At 39.6% G+C, this 26,032-nt stretch overlaps 4 protein-coding genes across 6 annotated transcripts; 3 read left to right on the top strand and 1 right to left on the bottom strand.

Annotated features, from left to right (window-relative positions):
* Nucleotides 1–662: 662 nt before the first annotated feature.
* On the top strand, nt 663–5,615 carry vsnl1b (visinin-like 1b). Its single transcript, XM_079369741.1, has 4 exons — nt 663–683; nt 2,068–2,234; nt 2,388–2,603; nt 3,740–5,615. Exons 2-4 carry the CDS (start codon nt 2,073–2,075, stop codon nt 3,935–3,937), a joined length of 576 nt encoding a protein of 191 aa, XP_079225867.1. The 5' UTR covers nt 663–683; nt 2,068–2,072; the 3' UTR covers nt 3,938–5,615.
* On the bottom strand, nt 5,423–24,364 carry smc6 (structural maintenance of chromosomes 6). Of its 3 annotated transcripts, none has more exons than XM_079369737.1 (27): nt 24,258–24,364; nt 15,290–15,438; nt 15,093–15,204; nt 14,626–14,731; nt 14,391–14,527; nt 14,017–14,078; nt 13,824–13,904; nt 13,607–13,708; nt 13,063–13,182; nt 12,734–12,829; nt 12,009–12,155; nt 11,806–11,894; nt 11,544–11,714; nt 11,233–11,411; nt 10,803–11,004; nt 10,597–10,711; nt 10,335–10,495; nt 9,783–9,918; nt 9,480–9,560; nt 9,221–9,391; nt 8,967–9,104; nt 8,644–8,789; nt 7,597–7,722; nt 7,400–7,505; nt 6,897–7,049; nt 6,701–6,798; nt 5,423–6,177 (listed from the first exon to the last, which is right to left on the bottom strand). In XM_079369737.1, the coding sequence occupies exons 1-27, from the start codon at nt 24,304–24,306 to the stop codon at nt 6,090–6,092; spliced, it is 3,321 nt and encodes a 1,106-aa protein (XP_079225863.1). In that variant the 5' UTR covers nt 24,307–24,364; the 3' UTR covers nt 5,423–6,089. The 3 variants fall into 3 exon arrangements, with proteins under 3 accessions (XP_079225863.1, XP_079225864.1, XP_079225865.1); XM_079369738.1 differs by having other exon boundaries at nt 24,277–24,354; XM_079369739.1 differs by lacking the exon at nt 24,258–24,364 and adding an exon at nt 15,576–15,691.
* tdrd6b (tudor domain containing 6b) lies at nt 15,719–23,543 on the top strand. The gene is made up of 4 exons (XM_079369736.1): nt 15,719–16,113; nt 17,949–23,065; nt 23,174–23,223; nt 23,373–23,543. Exons 2-3 carry the CDS (start codon nt 17,974–17,976, stop codon nt 23,197–23,199), a joined length of 5,118 nt encoding a protein of 1,705 aa, XP_079225862.1. The 5' UTR covers nt 15,719–16,113; nt 17,949–17,973; the 3' UTR covers nt 23,200–23,223; nt 23,373–23,543.
* On the top strand, nt 24,323–25,906 carry ankrd66 (ankyrin repeat domain 66). Its single transcript, XM_079369742.1, has 3 exons — nt 24,323–24,505; nt 25,181–25,433; nt 25,635–25,906. The coding sequence occupies exons 1-3, from the start codon at nt 24,367–24,369 to the stop codon at nt 25,771–25,773; spliced, it is 531 nt and encodes a 176-aa protein (XP_079225868.1). The 5' UTR covers nt 24,323–24,366; the 3' UTR covers nt 25,774–25,906.
* Nucleotides 25,907–26,032: the final 126 nt, after the last annotated feature.

Here is a 26,032-nt window from a genome sequence, read left to right as displayed (position 1 = left end):
AACGTGACAAGATCCAGCAGCTGAACTCAGAGCGAGCAGCAGAGCATCAGTAAACTTCTGATCAAGCTGTGATGCACACGGGTGACGCTGCGCTCCTGTAGTCGCGTAACCCAAGACTGGCGTGGGATCGGTCCCTGCTGCGCCTCATCTGGAATAACGTAGGGAAAATCCAGAAATTTCATCAGCGGGTGTTTTTTTTTAAAGGAGGCGAGCTGTATTGACAATAATCCCTTTTGGGCAAAACGTTTTCATCGGAAGGCTGTCTTTTTTCCCTGTACTCTGCAGAAGCCAGAGCAGATTTATTCCGATAGAGAATCACCAAATACAGGCGGTTAAAAAGGTAAGGCGTAATTACCTGCACATGTAGGCTACATATCATGCGTTATATTTCATTATTAGATAACAGATGTGGTTATGAAAGTGTCACGCATTCCTTTTCACATTTTCTTTCCGTGTGAATGAATGGGATCGAGTAGAAGGGACTTCACATGGGCACATGCGCATCCCTTAAAAGAAACCCCTGCGTTATGCCCTGGAAATAACCAGAAGACAGAAAATTACTGAAAGCAATGATTTAATGACATAATAGAATGTCATTAACAATGGCGCAATTAATTGGCTTTATGGGCTAAAAATGGCTCTGCTGTTGGACTGATGGGAGCTGCCTTGCGCTTTAAAATGAGGTCTGGTTGGTTATGAAATTCTTGCATTTTTATCGCCCCAAAATGCGCATGCAAAGATGTCATTAGCAGCAGGATGTTGGGATCTAATCTGAAAATACTCTCACTGCGTCGTTTCCATCGGAATGCAGCAGCGTCTCCCCTCTCTGCCCTGCACAGGAGGCGGTTAGCTTTAATAGCATTATCTCAGATGTCATTGCCCAAAGCGTAAAATAAAACAGCATCTGGTGGCCTCTATTTGGGGCAAAGCGAGTCATTCATACTTGTGGCCAGCACGACACGGGAAAGCATGTTTCTGATCCAAACAATTAAACGGCGCAGTTCGATCTCGAGCTGTTTTGTTTTCTTTGGTGAAACGCTTCGTCAAACAATTTCGTTTTGTCATCCTCCAGCAAAATGTTGGTCCTCAAGGTCATTTACTACAGCCTAGTCTAGAGATCAAACCCGACATGAGATCCTATAATTAACAGCCAGGCTCCTCCGGACTGGTTATGTGACAAGCAGCGGGTGCATATTAAACACTGTGGTTTGCGCATATTTCTGCTGTTTGTAGTGTGAAGGCCCGAGCCAATGCAGTGCCGTGTGTGGTAGAGCTGCTCAGCCTGCTGTCATGCTGCTGCAGAGATGTGGACCGTATGTTGGCCTCAAGATGTTACCACAATGTACCCTATTTGGTCAAGATTATGCAAATATATTATTGCTTTAGCTGCCTCTGTTTGATTATGTGTTAAGAATTGGTGCATTTTTTTGGACTCAATATGTCATCTGTCACATCATGAGCCAATCATTTATTAATGTGGGACTTCTGAGAGCTCTGGTGTGGATGCTCAAGCTGCCACGAGGTCCTTCAGTGTCATGATAATCTGGTCTGATTAGTCTGCGCATCACCCACAACTGGCTTAAAAACTATAACATGTAAAGAGCAGAGAGTTGTACGATACATTCCTCCCTAATCCAGATTACAGCAGGCAGACTATGTGCTCCTGCAAACTGTCCTCACTCAGGTCTGTGGGTTTACTGCAGCAGGGGCCTCTCTTACAACCAAGCACAGGCTTTGTTGTGATTGTCAGGTTAAAGAACAGTGTTTGCAATGGAAACTTGATAGTGGTGGTCGAACATTTGATGAACTGGATCTGCTCTGAGAGTGACGATCCAGGTCAGTGCTGCCTGGGCTAGAGACTGGCACAGGCAGGATGCAGGGACATAAATAGAACAGGAACACCAGGGACATATTTGCAGCCTAACCTCCCTCTTCCTAAAAACACTCGAATTTATCCTGTGTTCATGCTCAATGTGGAAATAAAAAGGGCAGTTTTCATACTGTGCTGTTTTACTGTCATCACCCAAGCATAGATAAATGCATTATTCACATGTTCTTGCACCACAGGAACCATGGGAAAGCAGAACAGCAAGCTGACTCCCGAGGTGATGGAGGATCTGGTGAAGAACACAGAGTTTAATGAACATGAACTGAAGCAGTGGTACAAAGGTTTCCTGAAAGACTGCCCCACTGGCAGGCTGAATCTGGACGAATTTCAGCAGCTTTATGTCAAGGTTTGTGTCAAATCAATGTCTCTTAATCATTTGCTTCTTTTACACCTAACAGACCAGTGGTCCTTCATATGCCATGGCTATTTTGCATCATGAAGTGGTTCTTTTAACTGCTATAGCCTTGAATTATTCAACACATCTCTCCCACATTTGCAGTTCTTCCCTTATGGCGATGCATCCAAATTTGCACAACATGCCTTCAGAACCTTTGACAAAAATGGGGATGGCACCATTGACTTCCGAGAGTTCATTTGCGCTCTGTCCATCACGTCCCGCGGCAGCTTTGAGCAGAAACTCAACTGGGCCTTCAACATGTACGACCTGGATGGTGACGGCAAAATCACCAGAGTGGAGATGCTGGAGATAATTGAGGTAAGGGATTACCGAGTCATTAAGCTCTTGCTCATGAGGGACTTGCTCTGTTGTTGTTTGGCGTTATCAGTGTCCTGCACATCTGCAATGCCCTGAGTTCAGTTCTCCGATGACTAAACTGCAGTGGTATAGAATAACTTTGTGCCATTTCTGCAAATGTCATCAATGTCAAACTATTTCCAATCTTTTTATCTCTAATCCCCATTGCACTAGATCTCAAGTATGTTGTGTAGTAGTTACGTGTGGATCATTTAGTTAATGCTGTATATCACATCACCTTGATAAAAGTGGTATACATTCAGTGATTGTTTCACTTTCATGGAAGTTGCAGTTATTATACAACCATTTATTATTGTAGTTTATTATTGTCCGAATTTCAGAAAATAAGTTAAGATAGCGTAAAATAAGATAACAATTTCAAATGTTTAGGCTATTCATTTGCATGTAGGCCTGTTAACAAAGACTTACAGCTGTTACTTCATGGCTTTTAGATCAGAACAGTTTAGTTTAACCTATTATTTACCCTAAGCCGTCCTTTTCAACCATTTGTTACTTTAATACTTCAATTTCAACTAGTTAATTAATTACTTTTAGCCAACAATTTCAACTTTTCCGCTTTTTTCTATTAGCCTTATATTTTAAGCCTAATAGCCTAATATTTTAAGCCATTCATGCGGTGATTTTAGCTAACAATTATGTAAACTCTAACTGTAATTTTCAGACTTTAAGATAATAACTTTGCTTTATTCCTACATTTCAAATTTCTTGGCTAACATTTTTGAACTATCTGTAGATTGACATATAACATATTGGACTGTTCATCAATTCTTATAACATTTTCTACCATTCCACCTTTGCATTCACTTTTTGGACTCATGGCTTTTTCACACATGGGACTCTTATCTTAAAATAAACCACAATCTCTTGATCTAGTTCAGTTTGGTTGAGCTTAATTCATTTGCTAAGCTTTCCACATACTCTTCCGTAACAGTCAAAAATAACCCCCAGGTAAAAAACACCACTTGCTGCGAATCACTGATCTCCATCTATATGAACAAACGAACAATCCAGCTACGCTTCACTGGGTTACATAAGAATCAGTTCTGTGCTAATTTCTCACTGCATCTCACCCACAGGCAATCTACAAAATGGTGGGCACTGTGATCATGATGAAGATGAACGAGGATGGTTTGACACCGGCGCAGAGGGTGGACAAGATCTTCAGCAAAATGGATAAGAACAACGATGACCAAATCTCGTTGGAAGAGTTCAAAGAGGCAGCGAAGAGCGACCCGTCCATCGTGCTCCTGTTGCAGTGTGAAATGCAGAAGTGAGCCCTGCCTGTTCGCTCCTATTCCCCGTCTGTAATCCACACACTCTGGACAGCAGCACATGTTTTAATGTCTCATTAGGTTCTCTGCCATTTCCACAGGAAAAAAACAATGCTTGGACTATTTTTCAATGGACTTGCTTCTTGTGGTTGTATGCATGAGAATGTTAAATGCTGAATAATTTTGAATATAGCTATGACGATATCATACATTTCTATTTGGAAACATGCCAACGTGATTTGTGCACCGTAACCCTACACATTCTCATTCAACCCTAGCTTGTATATCAGTGGAGCACTGCATTAAATTATGTTACTGCAGTATTTAGGATCCCCAGTGTTCACTGCTGCAACTTCTGTACGCTTTACATAATAGTAACAAAACAATAATTCCTATGATAATTGTAACTGTCTCTACTATCCAGACCTGTTGAGCTCTTGGACAATAGAGAGGCTCCGTGTCTGTTCCAGATGTTCTCACACGATGGAACCAAGAAGAGTAGGTTCTTTGCATGCATATATTATGTGTCAAAAAATATAATCTCTTACCTTTTGCATCTTTAGGTGGTTATAAAAGAGAAAACCCTCCGGAATTCATTTAGTATTGTTGCATGGGATGTACAGTATGTGACTCATCAGACTCTTATTGTTCACCTCCAGTAACGTGGGCGCATGCTTCCCTCCTTTTGAGACACGTGTATGTGTGACACTTGAGTTTTTTTGGAATATATTTGGGTCGCATTTGAGGGATAATATCCAGGGAAGAGCTTTCACGTTATGAATGTGTTCTGTTTTGCTTCAGTGACTTCTAGGATGAGCAGGAATATGGAGCAGCTTTTCTTTATGAATTTACTTTACTGCTGCTGCTTTAACTAGAGGAAATGACCACTGTCATTAGGCCCAGTACTCATTCATTATTCCCAACAAATGATCCAAATTGGCTTCTTATACTGGCTGCTTCTTTGACTTCGACTGAAATGACTTAACTCAGTACATATCAACATGTTTACAGAAAAGAAAGCACTGCAAAATGAGTACAGTCTCGGCTTTTGACCTTATTGCTGGGCGCTCACTCTCTTGGCTGGGGACCTCATGAGAACAGCACCACTTCCAAAGGTTTAAAAAAGCCTCATATATGTTTACTGGACACACTGCATTCCTACTTTTAAAACTTTTTTGTAAGGAGAAACTTTTTATCGAAAGGTCTCATCTTCGAATCTATTCCATTCGCAACAATCATTAAAGATGCAGAGCCCTCAAGAGAAGTGTTAGACAACGCTTTTGAAAGAGCGTTTCTGTAGGAGACGTCCACCAGGTGATAATGTGAGTTCAAAGTTGTGGTGGAAACTCTCTTTCATATGCTTTGCTTCCCCATTTCTAGGCTATGCAAGCATGGACTGAGAGTCTGCTTGTAGTCCACTTACATTAGTGGAGGTTGCAGAAGCTTTTCACTGTTCTGTCTAAAACATAAACTGAAACCAACCCTCACTTTATTTATGTCGTTATTTATTTACACACTTCAGTCCAGTCACTAAGTCAGATTCTTTGTCTATTAAATGTTTCTATCAAATATGAAAAATCATAAGTGACTGTATTCTTTTATACATGTGGCATGTGTTTCACCCAAAAATAATTCTGTAGTGATTAAAATAAATAAACCATCACCAGGCTTTTTCAAAAGACCCAGTGGAGCAGGTGTAATTAATGCAAAAAAAGAGTTGCAGAACGAAAAGAGTGTGTTGATGTGGATGAACGGATGGATTGCGTGAACTAATCGCTGATTGTGTCATAGTGTGTGTGTGTGTGTGTGTGTGTGTGTATAAAGTATGGCTCATATAAAAATGGAACAATAACTATGAGACTTGACTATAATACATTTTTGTATGATGCAAAACATCGCCAACATTTAAACTAAATGTTTGATTTTTAACTTCAGGAATATTGAACATTGCCATTCTAAAACACAAGTTAAAATACTAAGTTACACAACAATGAATACTACATATAACAATAACGTTTTTATATAACCCATCATTTACCTTATCCCAATAAAGAAACAAAGAGTGTGAGATGGAACTCCCAAACACATAAGGGAAAACAGAACTATACAGTAAATGACAGAAACATCCTTAATGTTTTGGTCTCTAGAGCTCCCTTCAAACATCTTCATCCTCACTCTCACTCTCCAGAGTGTCTGGAGCCTGGAGCTGGTGGACTTTGATGAAGCTGCTTTTAGGCAGATCACTAAAAGAGACAAAGAGCAGGTGATGCGTACTTAGTTATCAAACCTTTTGAAATAGAGAAATAAGTCTGTATGAATGCAAAAAGAGAAAACAGCAGGGTTTTTTTAGAATGCAGAAAAACCCACTATGGCACTGTTCAAATTAACTTGTTGTTTTTCAATATATATTTAAAATAGGTATTCAAAGGAGGATTAGACATTTGTTACAAAAGGGGCTGCAGCAGCATCTCCCCTCTCTGCTCTATTTTCTGTGTACAGACTTTCTATGCATAAAGTCACACACATTCAAATAATCAATACAATCCATGAAAAACAGATACAAAATGACAATGAATGCTTTATGTATTCTATTCTGCTTTTATTCAAATACTCTACAAATAAACTCGTCATTAACAATTATGTAAAGTTTTGAAAAATGGTCACTGATCTGATGGTTCAGTTCAGCCTCTTGACTAAAAACTAAGATGTAAAGTTACACTTAATCTAAAGGTTAAGGTCAGAAACAAACACCAAGAAGAGCGCCACCTGGTGGTGAGGGGAGTGATGAAGATAAACTGTCGATATTGCTGCCGCTGAGACAGATCAAGGAGAAGATCCATTGAGATTCTTCGATTTTGCATATCCTACAAGGAAAGTGAGTTAAAATTACACGTTTGTTTTTTTTGTTTTTTTTTACAAATGGATAATGCATGAAGTAATACTGTTGTTTCTGTGTGCTTACCATGTAGACGTCGAACTCATCGATGCACCTGAAGGGTGACTCTGTGATCTCCCACAAAGACAGCAGGAAGCACACAGTGGAGAAGGAGCGTTCGCCGCCTGAGAGAGAGCTCACGTCCCTCACAGCTTCATCCTCCCCGTCTGTCGTCCCAACCTTTATATCAAGAGGTGTGGTATTTATTCCCAAAACACTTTGGAGCTATTTAATTCTTTATTTTATATATTTTTTGCGAGCTTTGTGTGCCTGAAACAAGGACTAGAAGGTGAGCGATCACGTGGTAAATAGCAGAGGGTGGGAGTCAAACACAGGGCAACTTTTTTGAGGGCTACAACCTCCAAAAATGGCACGTTTAATTGAATTGTTAAAAATGTATCCAACTATTCTTATTTGGATAATTAAATAACAGAAAACTCAAAAAGCATACCAAACAATCATTTTAGTAAAATAAAACATGAAGAAACTTCCACAGTAGATCATACACAAAAATACATAAATAGACATACCGAGATTGAGAGCGTCTCATTGCTGTGATCAAAAATCATGGCGCCGCAGCAGTTCATCTTTATCAGAAAGTTATTGAAGTAGAGCTTGCATCTGACAGAGAGCGACCTTCAGCAGGTGAAACATGAAACCATGAAATCAGAGCAGAAACAATTACATATTTATAGATTGTTCTGAAACTCAGCTGAGCATTATTTACCGAAGCATGAATTTGTATCTGTTCTTCCTGTCTGACATGATGTTGTCAAGTCGATTGATGAACCCCCGCAGATCCGACACTTGGTTGGTTTTCTTTCTGTAGAGAGCGAGGGCCTCTGCGTACTCCCTAATGAGGGCGAAGGACAGAAAATGGCCTAGCCTAAATTGTTCTTATTCCTGAATAAGGCCACACGAGGATTTAGTGATGGCCAACGGGCAGATCAGATTGAAGTATCCGGTTGAAAAGACTGAGTGGCAGGAGGAGTCTCTGTGGACGAACTTAACCTCAGTGGACAGAAAGACATTTTTTCCTGATTAAATAACTAAAGCTGGAACCTGATGAGGAAGAATGATGCAAGACAGCTCTAACTCTTCTTCTATTTTAAATATCAAAAGTCTTGCTACAAAATAAACTCAGAGTTGAATGGTTAGCTGAGGCACTTCCACCAAATTCTGTTAACAATCAAATAATGCCTTAAAATGTGTTACTTAAAGCTCCTGTGAGGAACTCTATGCACAGATGTTGATTTTTTTTTCCTGTGCATGATTAAATAGAAGAAGATTGAAATCGATTGAAAGTGAAAGTGAAATCATGCAACACACACACACACACACACACACACACGCACACACAGGGACACATGCACAAACAGGATCCTATGGACATGCACTAATGGAGTGCTTTTAAATCTTAATTTGTAAAGTAATTTAAATATTTTTTTCATTAAAAGAAATCTAGAATGTGCTGAGTCGAAACAGAAAGCAACAAGACAGCAGCAAACAAATATTCAGATATAGAACGAGAGCAAATTGTACTTTGAAATACGTAATTAACTACAGCACTTGAGTTGATGTGTGCTTTCATGTTGATGTATTATTAACAACCAACCAAATTACTACTGGAAAACTGCACACACAAACAACAGGTTCGACCATTCACACTTGGCCTATCTGTAGAGCTGCTCCGTCTTTGGGAGATATTTTGTACTCAAGCATTTCAACATGACTCTGTTTCCACATATTTCTCAGAAAGCATGTCATTTCTCACCTGACCATTTTTTCCCGGTCTCCATGGCTGCTCTCCAAAACTTTGATTTTTTTCTTTAGCTGAGTAATTTCTCTGTCGATGCTCTTGGTGGTGCCAGTCACCTGCTGCCGCTCAGGACTGATCTCTGAGGCTTTGGCCACATATTCCTGTCGTCACATGTGAGCCTATTAAGACAGCCTTACAGATTTTACTTGAGATAGCTACAGATCTCTGGAGGCCGTAAATCACCTCTCCAGTCAAGTTTTTTAACTGTTAGCTGATGTGAATGGTTTTCAGCAATGTTATCATTTACATTACAGCTGTTTGCGTACAGCTATTGTTACCTGTAACTCTTCTTCTCTCTGGGTGAGGTCTCTTTTCATAGCTTGGATGTTGTCTTTGTGAGCCTTCAGCCGGTTCTCCAAAATCTTAAGATTACGTTTATGCTTTGTACACTCAGCCTCCAGCTGCTCTTGCTCATGCTTCAAGACAGCAACCAAAATATTACATTTTACAACCACTACTTTTAATTAGAAAGGCTTTGCAAACTAACAATAGATGCAGAATCCAGGCAGAAACATGCCTGCCACGACTGTACCTCTAAAGGCTCCCTCTCTTCGAAGAGTTGATCAAACCGTTTCCTAACAGAAGAGCATTCTGACTCCATGTCCTCTGCCTTTTTCCGCCATTTGTCTAGCTCCAACTTTGCTTCATCAACAGCTTGTTTCTCTGTCTTGATCTTCTGACTGTTCTCATTGGCAACTTCTTCCTGCAACAAGCATTTGATGACATTGAGCTTAAAAAATCCCTGGTAGGATTTGTGTCTGTTTTAATGTAAGCCTACTGTAAATGATCACCAAGGAGTTGATGTCACCAATGTGCTCCTCTGCAGCTGTCTGCAGCTCCGATATGGTTGCCTTGCATTGATTCACAGTGGCCTGTACAGAAAAAAAAGCCAGTTATTTGCAATACACCATCGAATAAAGCTAGATAAATCACACAATTTTCAGCAGTGACCTTTCTGCAACAACAGCAGATTGAGCAAAAAAAAAAAAAAAGAGGCCAGATCAGGAGGGAGAAAAAAAGAAAACGATCGAGGGAAGCATTATTGGTATAAAAGGTTCTGGTGCACATCCTGAAAGAGTTCACGCTTCACTGACCACAGTGTCCTTCAGCAACATAATGGTGGTATTGAGATTCTTCTCCATGTCCGAGATGTTATCAGACACAGAGGTCACTTGGAGCTGAAACCTGGACAGCTGAGCCTGCTGATTCTCCAACTCTGACTCCAACACACTGTAACAGGGAGGATACAACACAGAACTCCACACAGTCGACAGAAAAAAAATCTTGTAAAAGCCTCTTTAGAAAACTCTGCAGAAGTAAACACTACAGACTCATGTTTCCATTTAACAAAGACTGAAGCTTTCGAAATGAAATACTTAAGATTTGAGGTCGTACTATGCACCGCTCCTTTGTTGACATTCAGAGAGTTAGATAAGAAGGGGTTTGGATGCTTAACAGCAAGTTGGATACAGTACAGTGTATGGTTAGCTTAGCTTAACATAAAAATAGGAAACAGGGGGAATGAGCTAGCATGGTTGAGAGTCATGATGACAGATATAAGTCCCAAGGTGCCTGCGAGTAGAAATGTAACTCTGTCAGCTTTATTTTTTTCCACAAACAATATATGTTGCAAGCATATCAATTACCTTATTTCAGTCTCGAGATTCATGCCAAGATATTTGGCTCTGCCGTATTCAGAGGTATAATAACGGTTGTGATACACCTTATCTCCTTCAGCCGTGAAGGCCTCACGACAGTTTTGGGGTGACTCTCCTTGCTGCATGATCCTCCTCGCTTTGTCTTTTTCCTAAAACAATGAAACCACAGTTATGTGGTGACAAGGTAAAAACTGAACGCGATGCAAAACATGCAAGACTTGGCATCAATGTGCATTAGAGATGTACTTACTTTTATGATCAGAACAGATTCTATCGCCCTTATATCAATGAGGCAGTTTATGATGACTGTGCTTGATGCTGTGATTACGTCCAACAGACATTGACATTCAGGATGATATGCTTTCCTACAAAAAAGCATAGAAGTTAAACACATAATTATTTGAATTTTAAATTTCACAAGTCAACAACTAGGAAATTCTGCTGCTGCATGCTGACCGTCCTTCAATGTTGTACAGTCTGTCTGAGAAGGTGCAGACAATGATGTCTGGCCTGTTGCCTGTTGGATAATAGGTAGACATCAACTCCTGAAGGACCGCCTCGTCCTTGTGGTTGTCACAGCAGAAAGTTTTCATGACGGCCCGCAGACAACACTCCACAGCTACTGCCAACGTGGGATCGTTCAGGCTGATACAGGCTCCTGAGAGAGAACACAGGCTGTCAATATACAGCATCATTTGTAGAACTGATTCACTGCAGGTGTATACAAACTACATTTTATCTGATATTTAAACAATACTAGGAACACTGCAGTTAAGAAATAAATTACACAGCCAGAAGAGAAGGACTAAAAATAACAGTTGAAATTAATGAGAAGGAAATCTAAGCAGAGAAATCGTACCAACAATACATGATAAATAAGAGTCACCTATGGGACCAACTGGTCTCTTGAGAAAGCGTCCTTTGGCATACGCCTCAGAAATGGCATTCAGCAGGTCGGGTACATTTTCTCCAAAACGCCTCATGTTGTTTGATTGACAGGTGAGGAACTGATTCTTTCTCCTGAGTTTGGACTTGTATGTTTGTTGGCTGTTTCTTTCCTCCAATCTGTCCGATAGGAAAAATTGTCCATCAGGGCAATCACCAAAGGCCAGATCATCTGGGCCCTCATATAAATGACAATCTCCCCCACAAAACTTTAACAGTACATTTGTTTGAAGTAAAAGTCATGGCTTGTACCTCAGCTTATAGAGCTTTTCCCTTTCATTGAAAAGTGCTTGATGTTGGCTATTTATCTCTTGATTCATTTGTGAACACGAATTCTCAAGCTCTGCAAGCTGCTCTTTCAGGCTAGATATTTTCTTCTGCTGTTCCGTGTATTCTGTCTCTCCATCATTGTTTAGGCTCATGCTAAGTGGAAGAAATATTGTATCAAATGCATGCACGTGTTCTTATTCAGGCCTTCAATTAGAGGATTTGTTTCACTTCACTACTTCCCCACCTTGTTATTGCGTTGTTTATTTTCTCTTGAAGAAGCTTTTGTTCCTGCTTTGACTGCTTGAGTTTGTTCAGAACCCGAATAAAGAGAAGCTGAGGGAAAAGATTGTGTCACTTTAAACAATGTTTACGTTATGATACTAAAAAAAAAATAAAAAAATTGCACATCTACAGAACTGGGTTTATCATCAATTTCCAAATCCTTACCTCCTGTTCCTTATGACTTTTGTTGATAATCCTCCTTTGTATTCTCAAATTGTGACAGTCACCTGATAAAGAGTCTTGTTGTTCTCTCAGATTGTCAATACAGCTCTTGATGCACTGAAGCCTTCCTTCTAATTCAGTGACCGTAGCCTGTGTGAAAGGAAAGGTTATCATGATAAGATTATCGTGTTAGAATTTTTAAAAGCAGAAAATAATGTATTGATGTCCAAAGATTGGATACATTATCAGATTGTGATTAGACTTAAACAGAAGCAACATGTAGACTGTGAGCATTTGTTTTAAATTAAAGTTTTCATTGACACGAAGTAATCAAAAGAAGTTCCAGTGTGTTAAGTGTTTTTAGCATCTTTGTTTATGATGTGCATTAGCTTGTGAGCTGACAGTGTAAGTTATGTTTAAATCCTAAAGAGAAACTTTCAACAGATAAAACGACAAAGGGGAGACGTTCATAGGGGCAAAAACATAAATAAATAAACACCACAGAGTTAAAGGGATCTCTAAAGACAACATGTTAGAACTGAAAATTCCAAGTCGAAGTTGCTTTTTTCACTGGAGGACAGCTGTTGTAAACCTCATGATTTACTGTTCTAACATGACGTGAAGAGAAGACACTAGGTTCATTTGCTGGTGAGGGTTAGAAGAGCTCCAACCTTTACAAATAGACTCTTGTATATGTATTTAACAGAATAAGAACACTTGTGAGCCACCTGACAGAGCCGAAGGTTCTTCTGATGTTTGTCATCATTCTCTTCCTTTTCAACGTCGTCTTTCAGCTGCTGTACTAACAGCTCCTTCTCTCTGACCTGACAGGAATAAAAGACGACCATGATCATCTGGAGGAGCTGAATGAAACTGACAGGAATTGAAGAACCAATGGAGATGTTGTTCTTGACAATATCTCACTGTTCTATGGTCTCTCTTTTCTTTTCGTACATTTTCACACTACTAAGAATATAAAAAAAGCAGGAAGTAAACAAACAAACAAACAGTAGTTTCTTGTATCTGGTTTATACAACTGTGACAAAATATCTCTTACCAAACTCCATGCCATTTTTTTCTTCAGATTCTCAAGGACCTCCTTCATCTCACCGAAGGACGGCACATTTTCACACCTCTCTTTCTTCTTCAGAAACTCTTGTTTCAGGTCCTTGAGATACTGAATACAAAAAAAGTTTGAGACATCAAATTAATAGACTTCATTCTGGCAAAATTCAATTCAATTCAGTTTATTTAGGAAGGGACAGTGGATATTAATAAAACACATGATAAGAGATGGGTAAAAATGCCAGAATTAGCCAAAACGCAAGTTTTCATCTGTAGTCCCCTGGCCTTAATTTTAAAGAGGCTTTTAAAAAAAAATTAAACAAGGAGAGACACCACTGTTCAAAAACAAAAAAGAAGAGAAACACTGATCAGCAGCATGAAGGTCACAGTGTGTCAACGGAAGAAGAATAAGACAACAAAGGGTGTTGTGTTCAACAGAAGAGCAACTGAAGTGTTTATCTTTCAGCTAACCATCCTCCCCATGACGTAGACCTAATGTAACCAAATAATGTGATGATATGTGATGAGAGCCGTACCTCCTCTTGTCTCTCGACCTGCTGTTGTGTGATTGTTTTACTTTGTTGAATGTGTGTGTAATCTCTCTTCATCTGTTCCAGCAGAGTTGCTTTCATGAAGAACTACAAAAAACAATGAAAAAAAAACCAAAACCCAATTGAAACAAGAAAAGTTTGATCAGGTTTCCAATTCACATCGTCTAAAAAATTAAATAAATCCTTATCAGTTATGGATTACCTTATACTTGTCTGATTTACTTTTTGAATGCAGTAACCGTTTGCTCATTTCCTGGTTGAGAATGGACACTGGGTTATCCACCTGGAAAACAAAAAACAAATGTACTTCAGAAGTTTCACTTGTTGCAGTGATGATGAATGATTTTTCCAAAAGCCTGAAAAAAATGGCTCCATTAATGAAATTAAATAAAAACCTGGATGCTGAAGTGATCCAAGATGGCTGCTAACTCCTCCTGTTTGTGTGAGATAACTTTTCCTAGAATGCACAACAGATGTTTGTACGTTTCCCACTTACAAGAGCAGCAACTTCAAGACAGCTGCTCAAGTTCTTATTATCCACATAATAATGCAATGACATATCAGTTTCATGACAAAATGATCAACCTGCATGAATGTAAACAGGTCTTATGTTAACACTCGCTCAGAGCAGCCACAGTGTTGTGCACATTAAATGGACTAGATAGTTTATTTACAGAGCTTGGATGGATAAGAGTCTGACTGAACATCTCCCAGTGTGTCTGACATTTAGAGAAAATTTAAGGACAAATCCGTTTCTGCAGAAAGTCACCTGATTTGCTCCTCAGTTTGCAGGTTCGAGGTCCAAGGCAAGAGATTTGACTCTCAACAGAGATGCAGTCGCCGTACACGTCACTTTTATAGGCATCTGGTCCTCTGTTTCTCAGATTTATGATTATAACTGCAGAACTAAAGAGAAGACTACTGTTATGGCATTCAACTTGTTATCGATTGTCCCTGATGACTGTTTCCCACAGAGTATAGCAGCATTATGTACAGTGACTCACTCTTCACCAGTCTTTACAAAACTCTTCATGGACACTCCTCTGTTTGTGACGGTTGCTCTTCCACCGAGGCCGACAGTCAGAGCATGCAGTATTGCACTTTTTCCACCTCAGAATTAATTCAGAATCAACACGGAGATTAAATTGCTAAATGAAGAATAAACCACAGACACTAGTGCCTCTCATGCAGAACTAAAGATTGTAGGCCAATTAGGCAGAGCAACGCTGTACAAGCTCAAATCCATTTACCATTGATCATACTATGAACAACAGTAACTATGCATAACACGTTAAGAAAAAAGAATTACAGTCTTCTATTTTAAATTAAACAAATACACAATCATAGCACCTTAGTTTAAAGGTAGCAGATACAGCAGATTGTGTCCATCTCCCTGGCTGGATTGGGAGGTATAAACATACAAGCTGAAGCAAAGAAGATCACGTGACAGATTCTAAAATATGGCTCTTACTTCCATTGTTGCCGAAAATGAAATTTACGTTGGGCCCAAACTGGAATGGACCGAGCATTTGGTGACACATGAAATTCTTCACACTGACACTTTCAATAAGGCCGGTATCTCCCTAGAATGAAACATTTATTCAGTTGTTAATGAGGTGGAGAGAAAGTAAAGACAAATACTTGGTGCTTTGTGGGGAAATGACTCACTGTGGCAGAAAGAGGGAAGCTGCTGGAAGATGGTGCCTGATGGTTTTCATCACCCGGTGTTTCTTCATTAGCTGCAACACTGTGGCGCTTGGCTGCTTTCTTATAACCAACCACTTTAAGTTTCCTCTTACTCATACTGAAACAAGTACCTGGAAGTACAAATAAAACACACTTCTTTAAGATTTGCAAATCACTATTCCCACTTACAGTACACTGTCCAACATGTCCACGTGTCAGAAGTAGCGAGACATTTTTGGCAGTGTTTTAATGAAGACTGCACACCTACCTCCAAATAACTATCTGACTCACAGACACTAGACAGCAGCAAGTGAATTAAAAATAGGACACCTGTCCGGCAAATATTAGCCTTAATATTTCTTCTTCGCGTACACCATTGTGAGAATGCAGTTGTGTGCAGCCTGGAAACGTGACATGGTGAGAGATTAAATCATGATTAACATTTTCTGGACACAGAGAGGACTGAGCTCCAGCTACAGACGATGGTTTCACTTCACTTCAAATACCTGAACACAACGTGTTACGTCATCAACTACCTGGGTTGACGTCCAGAATCCAGTCTCCCGTCTCTTTGCATAAACACATTTAAAACGGCTGTTAAACAGTGCTGCTTTGGAGTTTATCGCATAAAGACATTTGGACAACGTCTAGGTTTGCTTTAGAAGCTGCATATGTTATTTGTAAGGGTTCTTGTAAACCGCCCCGGTGGATTTACGCACAATCAAAGCCTTTAAAAACCGGTGTGAGTACCTGCCGAACTCCTAACACTGAATCTCATTCATCATGCGTCGTGTGCGTCAAACACGGTGAGTAACTCTCTGCTTAATGTCTGCATGGTGATAGAAGTCACTAAGTACATCATTTAGGATTCAGATACAGATTCAGGCTGATAATCATTTGAGCGCAATGTGAAGTGTGATCAGAAGTTGCGTTGAGTGAGGCATTCAGCGATAACGAGCTGTAGTCTACGTGAATTTACACTTAATGATTAGAGCTTTTAGAAGTCACAAAAGGAACACTACTTGCTTACAAGATGAGTTCATTCTTGTCTCAACTAAATGTTGGAACATGAGTGGGAGACATAATTTTGTTGAGTAGGCTACCTTTTAATACCTTAATTGGGTCATTTTTCAATCTAAAACAAAAATGTTCAACTCTAGTTTGAGTTTGCTATTTTGAAGAGTTGGCTATATTTATGTATTACTGTCAATATGTTGTGTAAGTTGTCTCTTGAATTGTTTGCTGCATTGTTATGTTACAAGATTACTAATAATGAACTAAAAGTGTAATGGCCTTCTCTCTTCAATTTTTAAATACTTCAGAATCAACATAAAACAGCCTACAGTTTGAATAATGGGGAAATTAAACTGTGCATTGAATTTGGGATACTGTAGGCAACTGTCGCATGTAAATGTCCCATAAATTCAATGACTGAACAAAATATTACCCCTAAATGAAGTAGAAACTGTTGGATACACATGGTACCTTGTGATGCTGGTGTGTTCAGCAGATGGACAGTGGATGGCGCTAAGTGCCAGTCTAATAGGAACACCTATCTTAACGTGACAGATCAGACAATTCATATTTTTTTAATACCTATACAAACAGGCTTAAACGTTGTAAAGATTGTATGCATTTTTTTACTTTAAGCCATGTGTAAATAAACCATGTGTAAAGTGTATTTTCATGAGCATTGAGTTTTTCTTAAGTTAGTACCTCTTTTTTTGGGTCACTTAATGTGCACCTAGTAATTAATAACTTTAACATTACAAGATGCTGCCAAAATATTTCAATATTCTTCTCCCCACAACCAATGTGGGGAGAAGAATATTGTGTGGGCAGAACAGTTCTCAATATTTTCTTCCTTTGGAATTTTTAAAGATCAAGAAAAACTATGCGAGCGTAACAATTACAATTGTCCTTTTTTAATGATTAATCTTGTTGGTCAATATGACTTTAAATACCCTCTGTATTGTGAAAGTACACATAATCTAATATAATTTTGTTGCTTTGGTAACAGTTTTGACATAAACTACTTTTGGAAAGATGAATCTTTTTAAACAAGACCGATGGTAAACACCATTGCCACAGCATCATAGTTAATCTGTAGTGACATTTTCAAAAACTCTGACATTCCTACTCCTCTGCTATCTGCAAATGTACACAGGATCACTTAAAAGTTTTAAGGAGGACATATTATAGCCCTTTTCTACCTTTTCAAATAGTCCTTGTGGTCTAAATGAAACATCTGGGCTGTGTTCAGGTCAAAATATAACATGAGTCAAGCACCACAGGAGGTTTGTGACCTTGTATAAACCAGCTCTCTCAGAGCGCTCAGTTTTGGTGTGTCTCTTTAAATACAAAAAGTGAGTGAAGAAGGGGAGTGGAAGTTTTTTTTTAACAGAATCCCACTGTGATTTCACAAGGAGAGTGTTTTTCTGTGCTGTAAGACTTGGGTTTGGGTTTATTTCACGTGTGTCAGTGGACACACAGGTTACCCAAACATATGTTTCAAAACACTGTCAATTTGGATTTTTCAGACTGTCCCCTTTTAAAATGCTTTAACATGTTTACATCAACTCTAAATGTGTTGCAGTAATGTTTTAAATGGTAACTGCTTTTTTGTCCTATTTTTTTTCAGACACATTTGACCTCTGAGCTTCAAAATGTGTTCAATTCCTGGACTCCCAACACCAGGCTCCGAAGTACCTGTTCACGTCACAAGGGTAAACCTGAACACCAATTATGGTCTTGTGGAATTATGGGTCAACATGGGAGATGAGCGGAAGCACATTTATGCACAGATGATAGAGGAGATTCAGATTCCCAAAAAGAAGTTTAATGGATCAGAAGGAAAACCAGCAGATCTGTGTCTTGTTTTCATCAGTGACACCTGGCACAGAGCTCGGATTGTATCAAATGAGGGTGAAGCTTACAATATCTATCTGATTGACCAGGGACAGCCTCATACCACCACAAGTGAAGCTTTAGCGTGGGGCCAGAGTGACAGTTTCCTCCTTCCACCTAGAATCGAGTCCTGCATACTTGCAAATGTCCTCTCCCTGGAGAATAACTGGCCTGAGAAAGCCTCCAAGTTTTTGAAATCTCTGCATGGAAAGACTTTTAAGGGACTGGTTCAACATGTTTTAATGACAGACAGGATAATTCTCCTTGATATACCAATTGTTTCCAAGCACATGTGTAAGTTTGGGGTAGCAAGGAAGGTACCAGCAGAGGAGTTTAAATGCCTCGTACAAGAACGCCTTCATTTCCCAAAAGGAGTTGCTTCTGAAGTTCACGTCAAAACACATGAGCAGAATCTGAATGTTGGTTGCCAACTTGAGAAAAAACCCCAGTACTTTTACCCAGAACTGTTAACTGAAATGTATGAAACTGTTAACGTGACAGAGGTAACGAATCCAGATAGCATATTTTGCCGTCTCCAAATTCTTTCAAAGACAGTAAACGTATTATCAGAAAAGATCAACCAGCACTATGAAGCAAGTTCGGATTTAGGAGAGGCACAACCACAGACCTGCGGGGATCCATGTGCTGCTAAAGGCAAGAATGGCAGATGGCATCGCTCATTACTTAGGCAAAACCTGCCAAGTGATGGTACTGTAGAAGTCTTGCATGTGGATGAAGGAAAAACTGAACTTGTCCTAGTTGAAGACATCAAACCTTTGAATGAAAAATTCCTGAGAATGCCCGTTTACACATATCCCTGCTCCCTTGATGGTGTTACAAATAACGGGACCGGTTGGACCACTGAGCAAACTGACCACCTGAAATCACTCCTCCTAAACCAGATAGTTTTGGCAAGGTTTAACCGCCATGATAAACCTGAAGATGTCTATCATGTCACTCTTTATGCATCTGAAGAATGCACAAACGAAAGTTTCATAAAAAAGACGAGACTCTCTCCTCATTTAAAGCATAAAGGAGAATTGGATGCTTTGGATGAACCCATTGGTTTATTTGTTCATTCCCTTAGGAACAAACGAGGTGTGGATTTCAGCAATGGTTTATCAGAGGAAAGGGCCAAGCAAGTGGAAGTCAACGTCAGGTCAGATGATGTGGACACCTCTTGCTCTGAAGATGTTGATATCAAAGAGAACTCTGAACAATCGGACCCTGCCATGCTTAGCAATATGTGTCTTCCAACAAGAGGTTTTCATTTTGTGATGCAAAACGTTGATGAAGATGATGCATACACTGAAGGAAAAAGTATGACTGTAAACGTATCTTGCATTGAAAGCCTACAAAAGTTCTGGTGTCAAAAAGTGGAAAATGGCAACTCTCTTAAACTCCTTATGCAAGACCTGCAAAACCACTATGCATCCAACTACCCTCAGCCACTTGTGGAATCCATCTGTGTCGCCCGTAATCCAGACAACAACATCTGGTACAGAGCGAGGATCATCACAAGTCACCATTCCCCTGTAGTAGATGTGAGGTTTATAGACTATGGTCACACTCTCCTGGTTCCACTCCGAGATGTGCGGCCTATTGATCGGGCTTTCTTGCGTCTGCATGCTCAAGCATTTCAGTGTTGCTTATTGAATCAGAAAATCCCATCCTATCCCACAGCCATCACTGGGATTGATGCTGAACTGGCAGAATTTCAGAAGTTTGTGGATTCAGGCGCTTCATCAAGCACAGGTTTGAAATGTGTTGTCCAAGCTGTAACGTCTGATGAAGAAGGTCTGCCCCTCAATGTGGTGGATATGGAATCTTCATCTCACAGTGTATGCAAGCTTCTGACTCAGAAGTGTGCACAGGCTAAATCTCAAGAGCCACTCTCTACACAAGTACAGTCAGATGGATACAATTACTCTGGGCATAATTCTGAGGTTGGTGGAAGAGAGAAAGTGTTAGTGACTTCTTCAGATAATGTCAATCACTTCTACTGTCAACTGGACAGGAATTCTCATTTGTTCGACAAAGTGATGGAAAATGTTAAAAAACATATCGACGAGACACAGTGCAAAGATCACCAACTTGGACTTGGAAGCCTTTGCTTTGCTAGGTATACTGATAATTGTTGGAACAGAGGTCAAGTGGTAGAAAAGTCTCCTAATCTTAAAGTGCACTTTGTGGACTATGGCGATACCCTCGCAGTAAATGAATCTGATGTGTGTCCCTTTCCTGCTGAAGCAAGTTTTGCCAGGTCAGCTCCTGTGCTGGCTGTTCCACTTGGACTGTATGGTGTCCCTCCAGAAGTTCCACGGGAAGTCAACCAGTGGTTTGCCGATCGTGCAGTAGGCTGTAGTTTCACCGTTTCAGTAGTAGCAAAAGAAGCAAAGGGGAAACTAATTGTAGAGCTGTTCGAAGGATCTGTGAATGTAAATGTGGAAGTCAGAAAGAGGATTTTAAATATGGCGCAACAAAAGATCTCAAAGTATTCTGTTCGGCAAACTGAAGAGCAACACCCTATAAATTCAAAAAACAATGTGCCAAATGAGGACTCGTCAACACAAGAGCTCATGAGTCTCTCAAAATTACAGAAAATCACGGAAGAAACTCAAGTTCACAGCAACAAGGAGATGTTTGGTAGAGCTGAGAAAAATTCACAATCTAATACCAGTGTCTCTGCAACCCAAGTTGAACATAAAATAACTTGGGATGAAGGAACAGAACAAACTTTGGACGTTACTATTCAAGCCAGAGAATCTGTGCTGGTTGAGGCTTTCATACAAGGTGACCAAAGTGACTCAGAAATGGCCAAACTTTCTCTCCCTTCTGATCCTAAGGGAAATGCGAACATCTGCAACTACAAGAGGCCAGACATTTCTCTAAACAAGACAGAGGAGGTATATGCTTCCTGTATTGTTGGACCAAATTACTTTTGGTGTCAGAACACCAACACTGAAGATCTAAACATAGTGTCGAGGCTTGCACAGGAGGCAGGGAACACACAAACGGACATGATGATTTCTGAGACTTTCGGGCCTGGTCGTCCATGCCTCGCTCTCTATTCCAGCGACAACCAGTGGTATCGAGCTCAAGTCATTCAGAACATTGAGAGTTTACTGCATGTTGTGTTTATAGACTACGGAAATGAGGCTGAAGTTGACATTAAAAATGTAAGACCACTGCCTCAAAGTCTGCTGGAAAAGGCGCCTCAGGCCTTTCTTTGCTTTTTGAATGGATTTGATGAATCAAAGGGCTCCTGGGAGGACGGAGTTTATGATGACTTCTATAGTCTCTTGGATGGTAAACTACTCAGAGTAACTGTGTTTAATGTAGAAGAACATTCAGAGATGCCTGCTCCCCAACATGCAGTGCAAATTGAGTGTGAAAACCTTTTTGTAAATCAAGCAATGCAAAAATACTGGAAGACATCTGCCACAGAGTATGTTGAGAAGGAAAACTCTCAAATAGAAGACACAATCCAGGATGGTCCAACTGAGTTCAACTCAACACACCTCAGTGTTTGCACAGGAAATGTGAAAACTTCTATGTACAAAACACCAAACATTTCCAAGAACAAGAACGAGGATGTATATGCGTCGTGCATTGTGGAGCCCCATTACTTCTGGTGTCAATATGCCAACACGGAGAAGCTCAACAAAATACAGAGACTTGCCCAGGAAGCAGGACAGGCCCAGCAGGATTATATGTTTCCAGAGACCCTGGTTCCTGGAAGTCCATGTCTAGCTCTTTTTTCCAGTGATGACCAGTGGTATCGAGCACAAGTTATTTCTAAAGTTGACAATGTATTCCAGGTTGTGTTTATTGACTATGGAAATGAGGCAGATGTCAACTTGCAGAATGTGAGAGCACTACCTCCGAGTCTGTTGGATCAGGCTCCTGAGGCCTTTTTGTGCTCTTTAAATGGATTCGATTTGTCCAAAGGTTCCTGGGATGACAACTTACATGAGGATTTCTACAATCTTCTGGTTGATAAACCACTCAAGCTGAAAGTTTTAAATATGGAAGACCATTCAGAGATACCCATGTGTCAGTATTCTGTGGAAATTGACTGTGAAGGAGTGTGTATAAATACTGCAATGCAAAAACAATGGAAAATGTTATCCAAAGACATTGTTTCCATAAAATGTCCCCAAACTGAAGATTTCCTCCAGAACAACTCATCTCAGTCTCAGACAACACAAGCCAGTTTTTCTAAAGGAAATGTCAATATCTGCATGTACAAGAATCCAAAACTTGCCGAAACTGGGACAGAGATGGTGTACGCCTCTTGTATTGTGGAACCCCATTACTTCTGGTGTCAGTATACCAACACAGAGGAACTCGACAAAGTAGCACAGCTTGCTCAGGATGCAGGAAAAGAACAGGACCTTGTGTTCTCTGAGACTCTTGGTCCTGGCAGTCCATGCCTTGCTCTGTTTTCCAGTGATGATAAGTGGTATCGAGCTCAAGTGATTTCTAAAGAGGATAATACATTTCATGTTCTGTTTATTGACTACGGAAATGAGTCTGAGATTGAAATGAAAAACATAATACCACTACCCCAGAGCCTGCTGGATCAGGCTCCTCAAGCCTTTTTGTGCTCTTTGAATGGATTTGATGAGTCCAAGGGCTCCTGGGAGGACGGAGTTTATGATGAGTTCTTTAATCTCTTGGTTGATAAACCACTCAAGTTGACTGTGCTCAGCATGGTTAATAATTCTAAGATTGCTTTTCCTCAATATAAAGTTGAAATTGAACGTGATGGAGTAGTTGTAAATAAACTGATGGACAAATATTGGAAAGGACTGAACACAGATCACAGCTTGGCCGATTTAGGCTCAGGTCAGTGACTTCACTTAATTTTACTTTTCCTTTAGTGCTAATTTGGTTTTACACAAGTATAATGCATTATTCACATTTTTTTTATGTCATATTATACCTCATGTTCAGTGAACCAGGATGAAGAGGAGTGTTAAAGTCGTCAAAAATTCAAATGACAGGTAGGACAAAACCTTGTATTTCCTTAACCACTAATTTCTCCACAAGGGCAATGGGTGATTTCAAACCTCATGGGGGCTCCCCCTTGATATAAAACGTGTGCTGTCGTAACTTTGACTAACTCTAACTTTTTTTTTTTTGCTTGTTTCAGCTCTGGACCCAGTGAAATGTCCATTTGGGGGACGCTCATTCTCAACGGAACAGTCCTGATTTTTGTCAAATATATGTATTTTGTGAGAGATTTTTACCACTTCATTCTTGCAGAATAAAATGAAGTGTGTCATGTAGTGAAATTGTATCAATAAACATTAATTGACTTGGATGAGTAATGTGTAAATGGCTTGTACACATTTCAGGAGTTTGTGCAATGAACAGCTGCAATTGTTTACAAAGATAAGTGATGAAATATATAAATATAAATAATATGGTAGTTGATAATTGCCTTCGGTCAGTGTTGATTAGATTGGGTTTCTTTGGGTAACAATAAAAATAAGATTCTTGAAATAAGTCTGTCGACAACCCTTGCTCCACTGATCAAAACTGTACGAGATGGAACTAAATAGGCCTGTTTTGCTCATATTTCCTGTTAAATTTTAAGAAATTATATTTCAGTGAAAAGATTTGCAGACTGAATGACTTTTTTTTTAATCATTGTCCAAAATTAGTTTAAAATGAGATTGTACAGAAATGCTATTCCAAACCCTCCTTGCACTTTTAGAGTATAGGTAAAAATAAAGATTCCGTGCAGATTGTTTTCATAAAGTACTTGGTTGTATTAACAAAAACAAGAAAAATACGTGTGAACATTTCACTTAAAATTAGAATTATGAGCATGGTTATAAATCTATTTTTTTCGTCGGTTGTTGGCCTGTGGCCATGAAGTCAGTCTAGCGTTGATTCAACGGTCGCTTGGCTTACATGACTCCCTTGCTAACTTACTGTCTATCCAAAGCTATTTTTAGGCCTTCTATTTATTCGTATTATTTACAGCATATGAATATTTCTTATGATATTCCGTTACTTTTGTGTCACTCACTCAAAGGCTGGTTTCGTACCTTCTCTACAGCAGGTGGCAGCACTACCATTCACTGGCGCTTGGCTCCTCTTTTGTTGAACAACTGTTGCTAGGAAACCAGTGACCCGACATGACAGAGCTGCATCAGGCAGCGGCAGCGGGGGATTTTGATCAAGTTGAAGAGATACTGAGACAACATAAATGTGATCCAAATCAGAGAGACGTCGATTGGAGCTTTAAGACACCTCTTCACTGGGCAGCAGCCAAAGGTAGTTGAAGAGAAGTGCATATTTTACATTTGTATTTGATGCACCGAATACCTACAGGTCTTATATTTAGCCTATTAGATTCCCAGTCCCCTGTTTTTCTTATTTTACTCGATGATAAACTATCCCAAATGCTTTGAATACCGTTTTAAGTGGCCTATGGGCTTCAATTTCACCTTTGGAAAGATCCTCCATGATTTTGTAGCAGTAGAGGTTCTCCACATTTAAAGCCACTGCTTGTCCTATTGACTTTTTAAATGCAAATTACACATCAACATAAGGAGGACTTGGTGCAGCCTCAGGGTTGAAAAAGGGCGTATTGCTAATTTTACTGTTTTCTGCCCGGTTAATACATGCAGCATTTTGAGGTTTAAGCTTTTTGTTTTGCTGTAGTACATAGTCAGAAAACAAAACATTTTTTAAAATTCAGCCTTAAGTTGGCTAATGTATTTATCAAAGACCATTTAAAATAATTCTTAAATTGTAGTTCTAAGATTTAAAATGACAAATCAAGGTTATGTCCCTCAAAAAATCTCTCCAAACTTTAATAGAATTTATAATTACTTCAAAATTCATGGTAATGTAATATTGCTTAATAATGTCCTTTTAGTTAACTTACAGAATATATTGTGTCCTCCAGTTTAAGTTTTTCTTTATCTACTATGTTGCATGTGTCAGATCCCTTTGATGCCTTTTTCACAGGACATACAGAAACAGTTAGGATACTCATTGAGCATGGAGCAAGGCCATGTCTGAGGACAGAGCATGGATGGACGGCTGCACACTTTGCTGCAGAGTCAGGCCGGCTGGCTGTACTGCGGCTGCTTCACTCGCTCCATGCTCCTATGGACAAGGAGGACTTCTGTGGTGACAAACCAGTGCGCATAGCTGAAATATATGGACACAGAGACTGCGTTGGATTCCTTAAAAAGTTAGAAAAGAAGCCCAATTTTTCAATTCAACACTTCTGTTAATCTAACTTGATTTGGTAGAATGCTTTCATCATACTATTTACTGTACTTTATCATCGTGTTTGTCAATACTTTAAACTTCTCTTACAAACAATGCCTTTTCCTCAACTTTAACTACTATATATCATGTACATAAGTGAAATGCTGTTTTTGTGTTGCAGAGCAGAAATTGAATGTCAGGCCTACCAGAAGACGGCAGCCCAGAAGGGGATTGCAATGGACGACACAGATGAAGAGTGGGCAGAGCAGGGCAAAGAAAATGAGGACAGCCGGATCTCTCAAAGAAACACTCACATGTAGGCTTTAATTCTTTTTACAAAACAAATCGTACATCACCTTTGAATCTTCTCTGATGACAGTGTGTGAGTGGCCTTTCAGTGTGTTAATTTAAAACATGGAATAAACAGTACTGCATTAACCACATTAAACATAACGTTTTAGTTTCATTTAAAAGACTACAGTTCACAAATATTTCCTGGCAGAAAAAAAAGATCTACTGATAAACATGATATTGAACAGTTATCTAGCAACACAGGCAATAAATCAAAGTACAACAACA

This window comes from Symphodus melops, assembly GCF_947650265.1.
Source record: "Symphodus melops genome assembly, chromosome: 19".
In the NCBI taxonomy this organism is placed as follows: Eukaryota; Metazoa; Chordata; class Actinopteri; order Labriformes; family Labridae; genus Symphodus; species Symphodus melops.
Note: the sequence above shows the minus strand (reverse complement) of the source record. Positions and strands in the feature narration are given on the sequence as shown.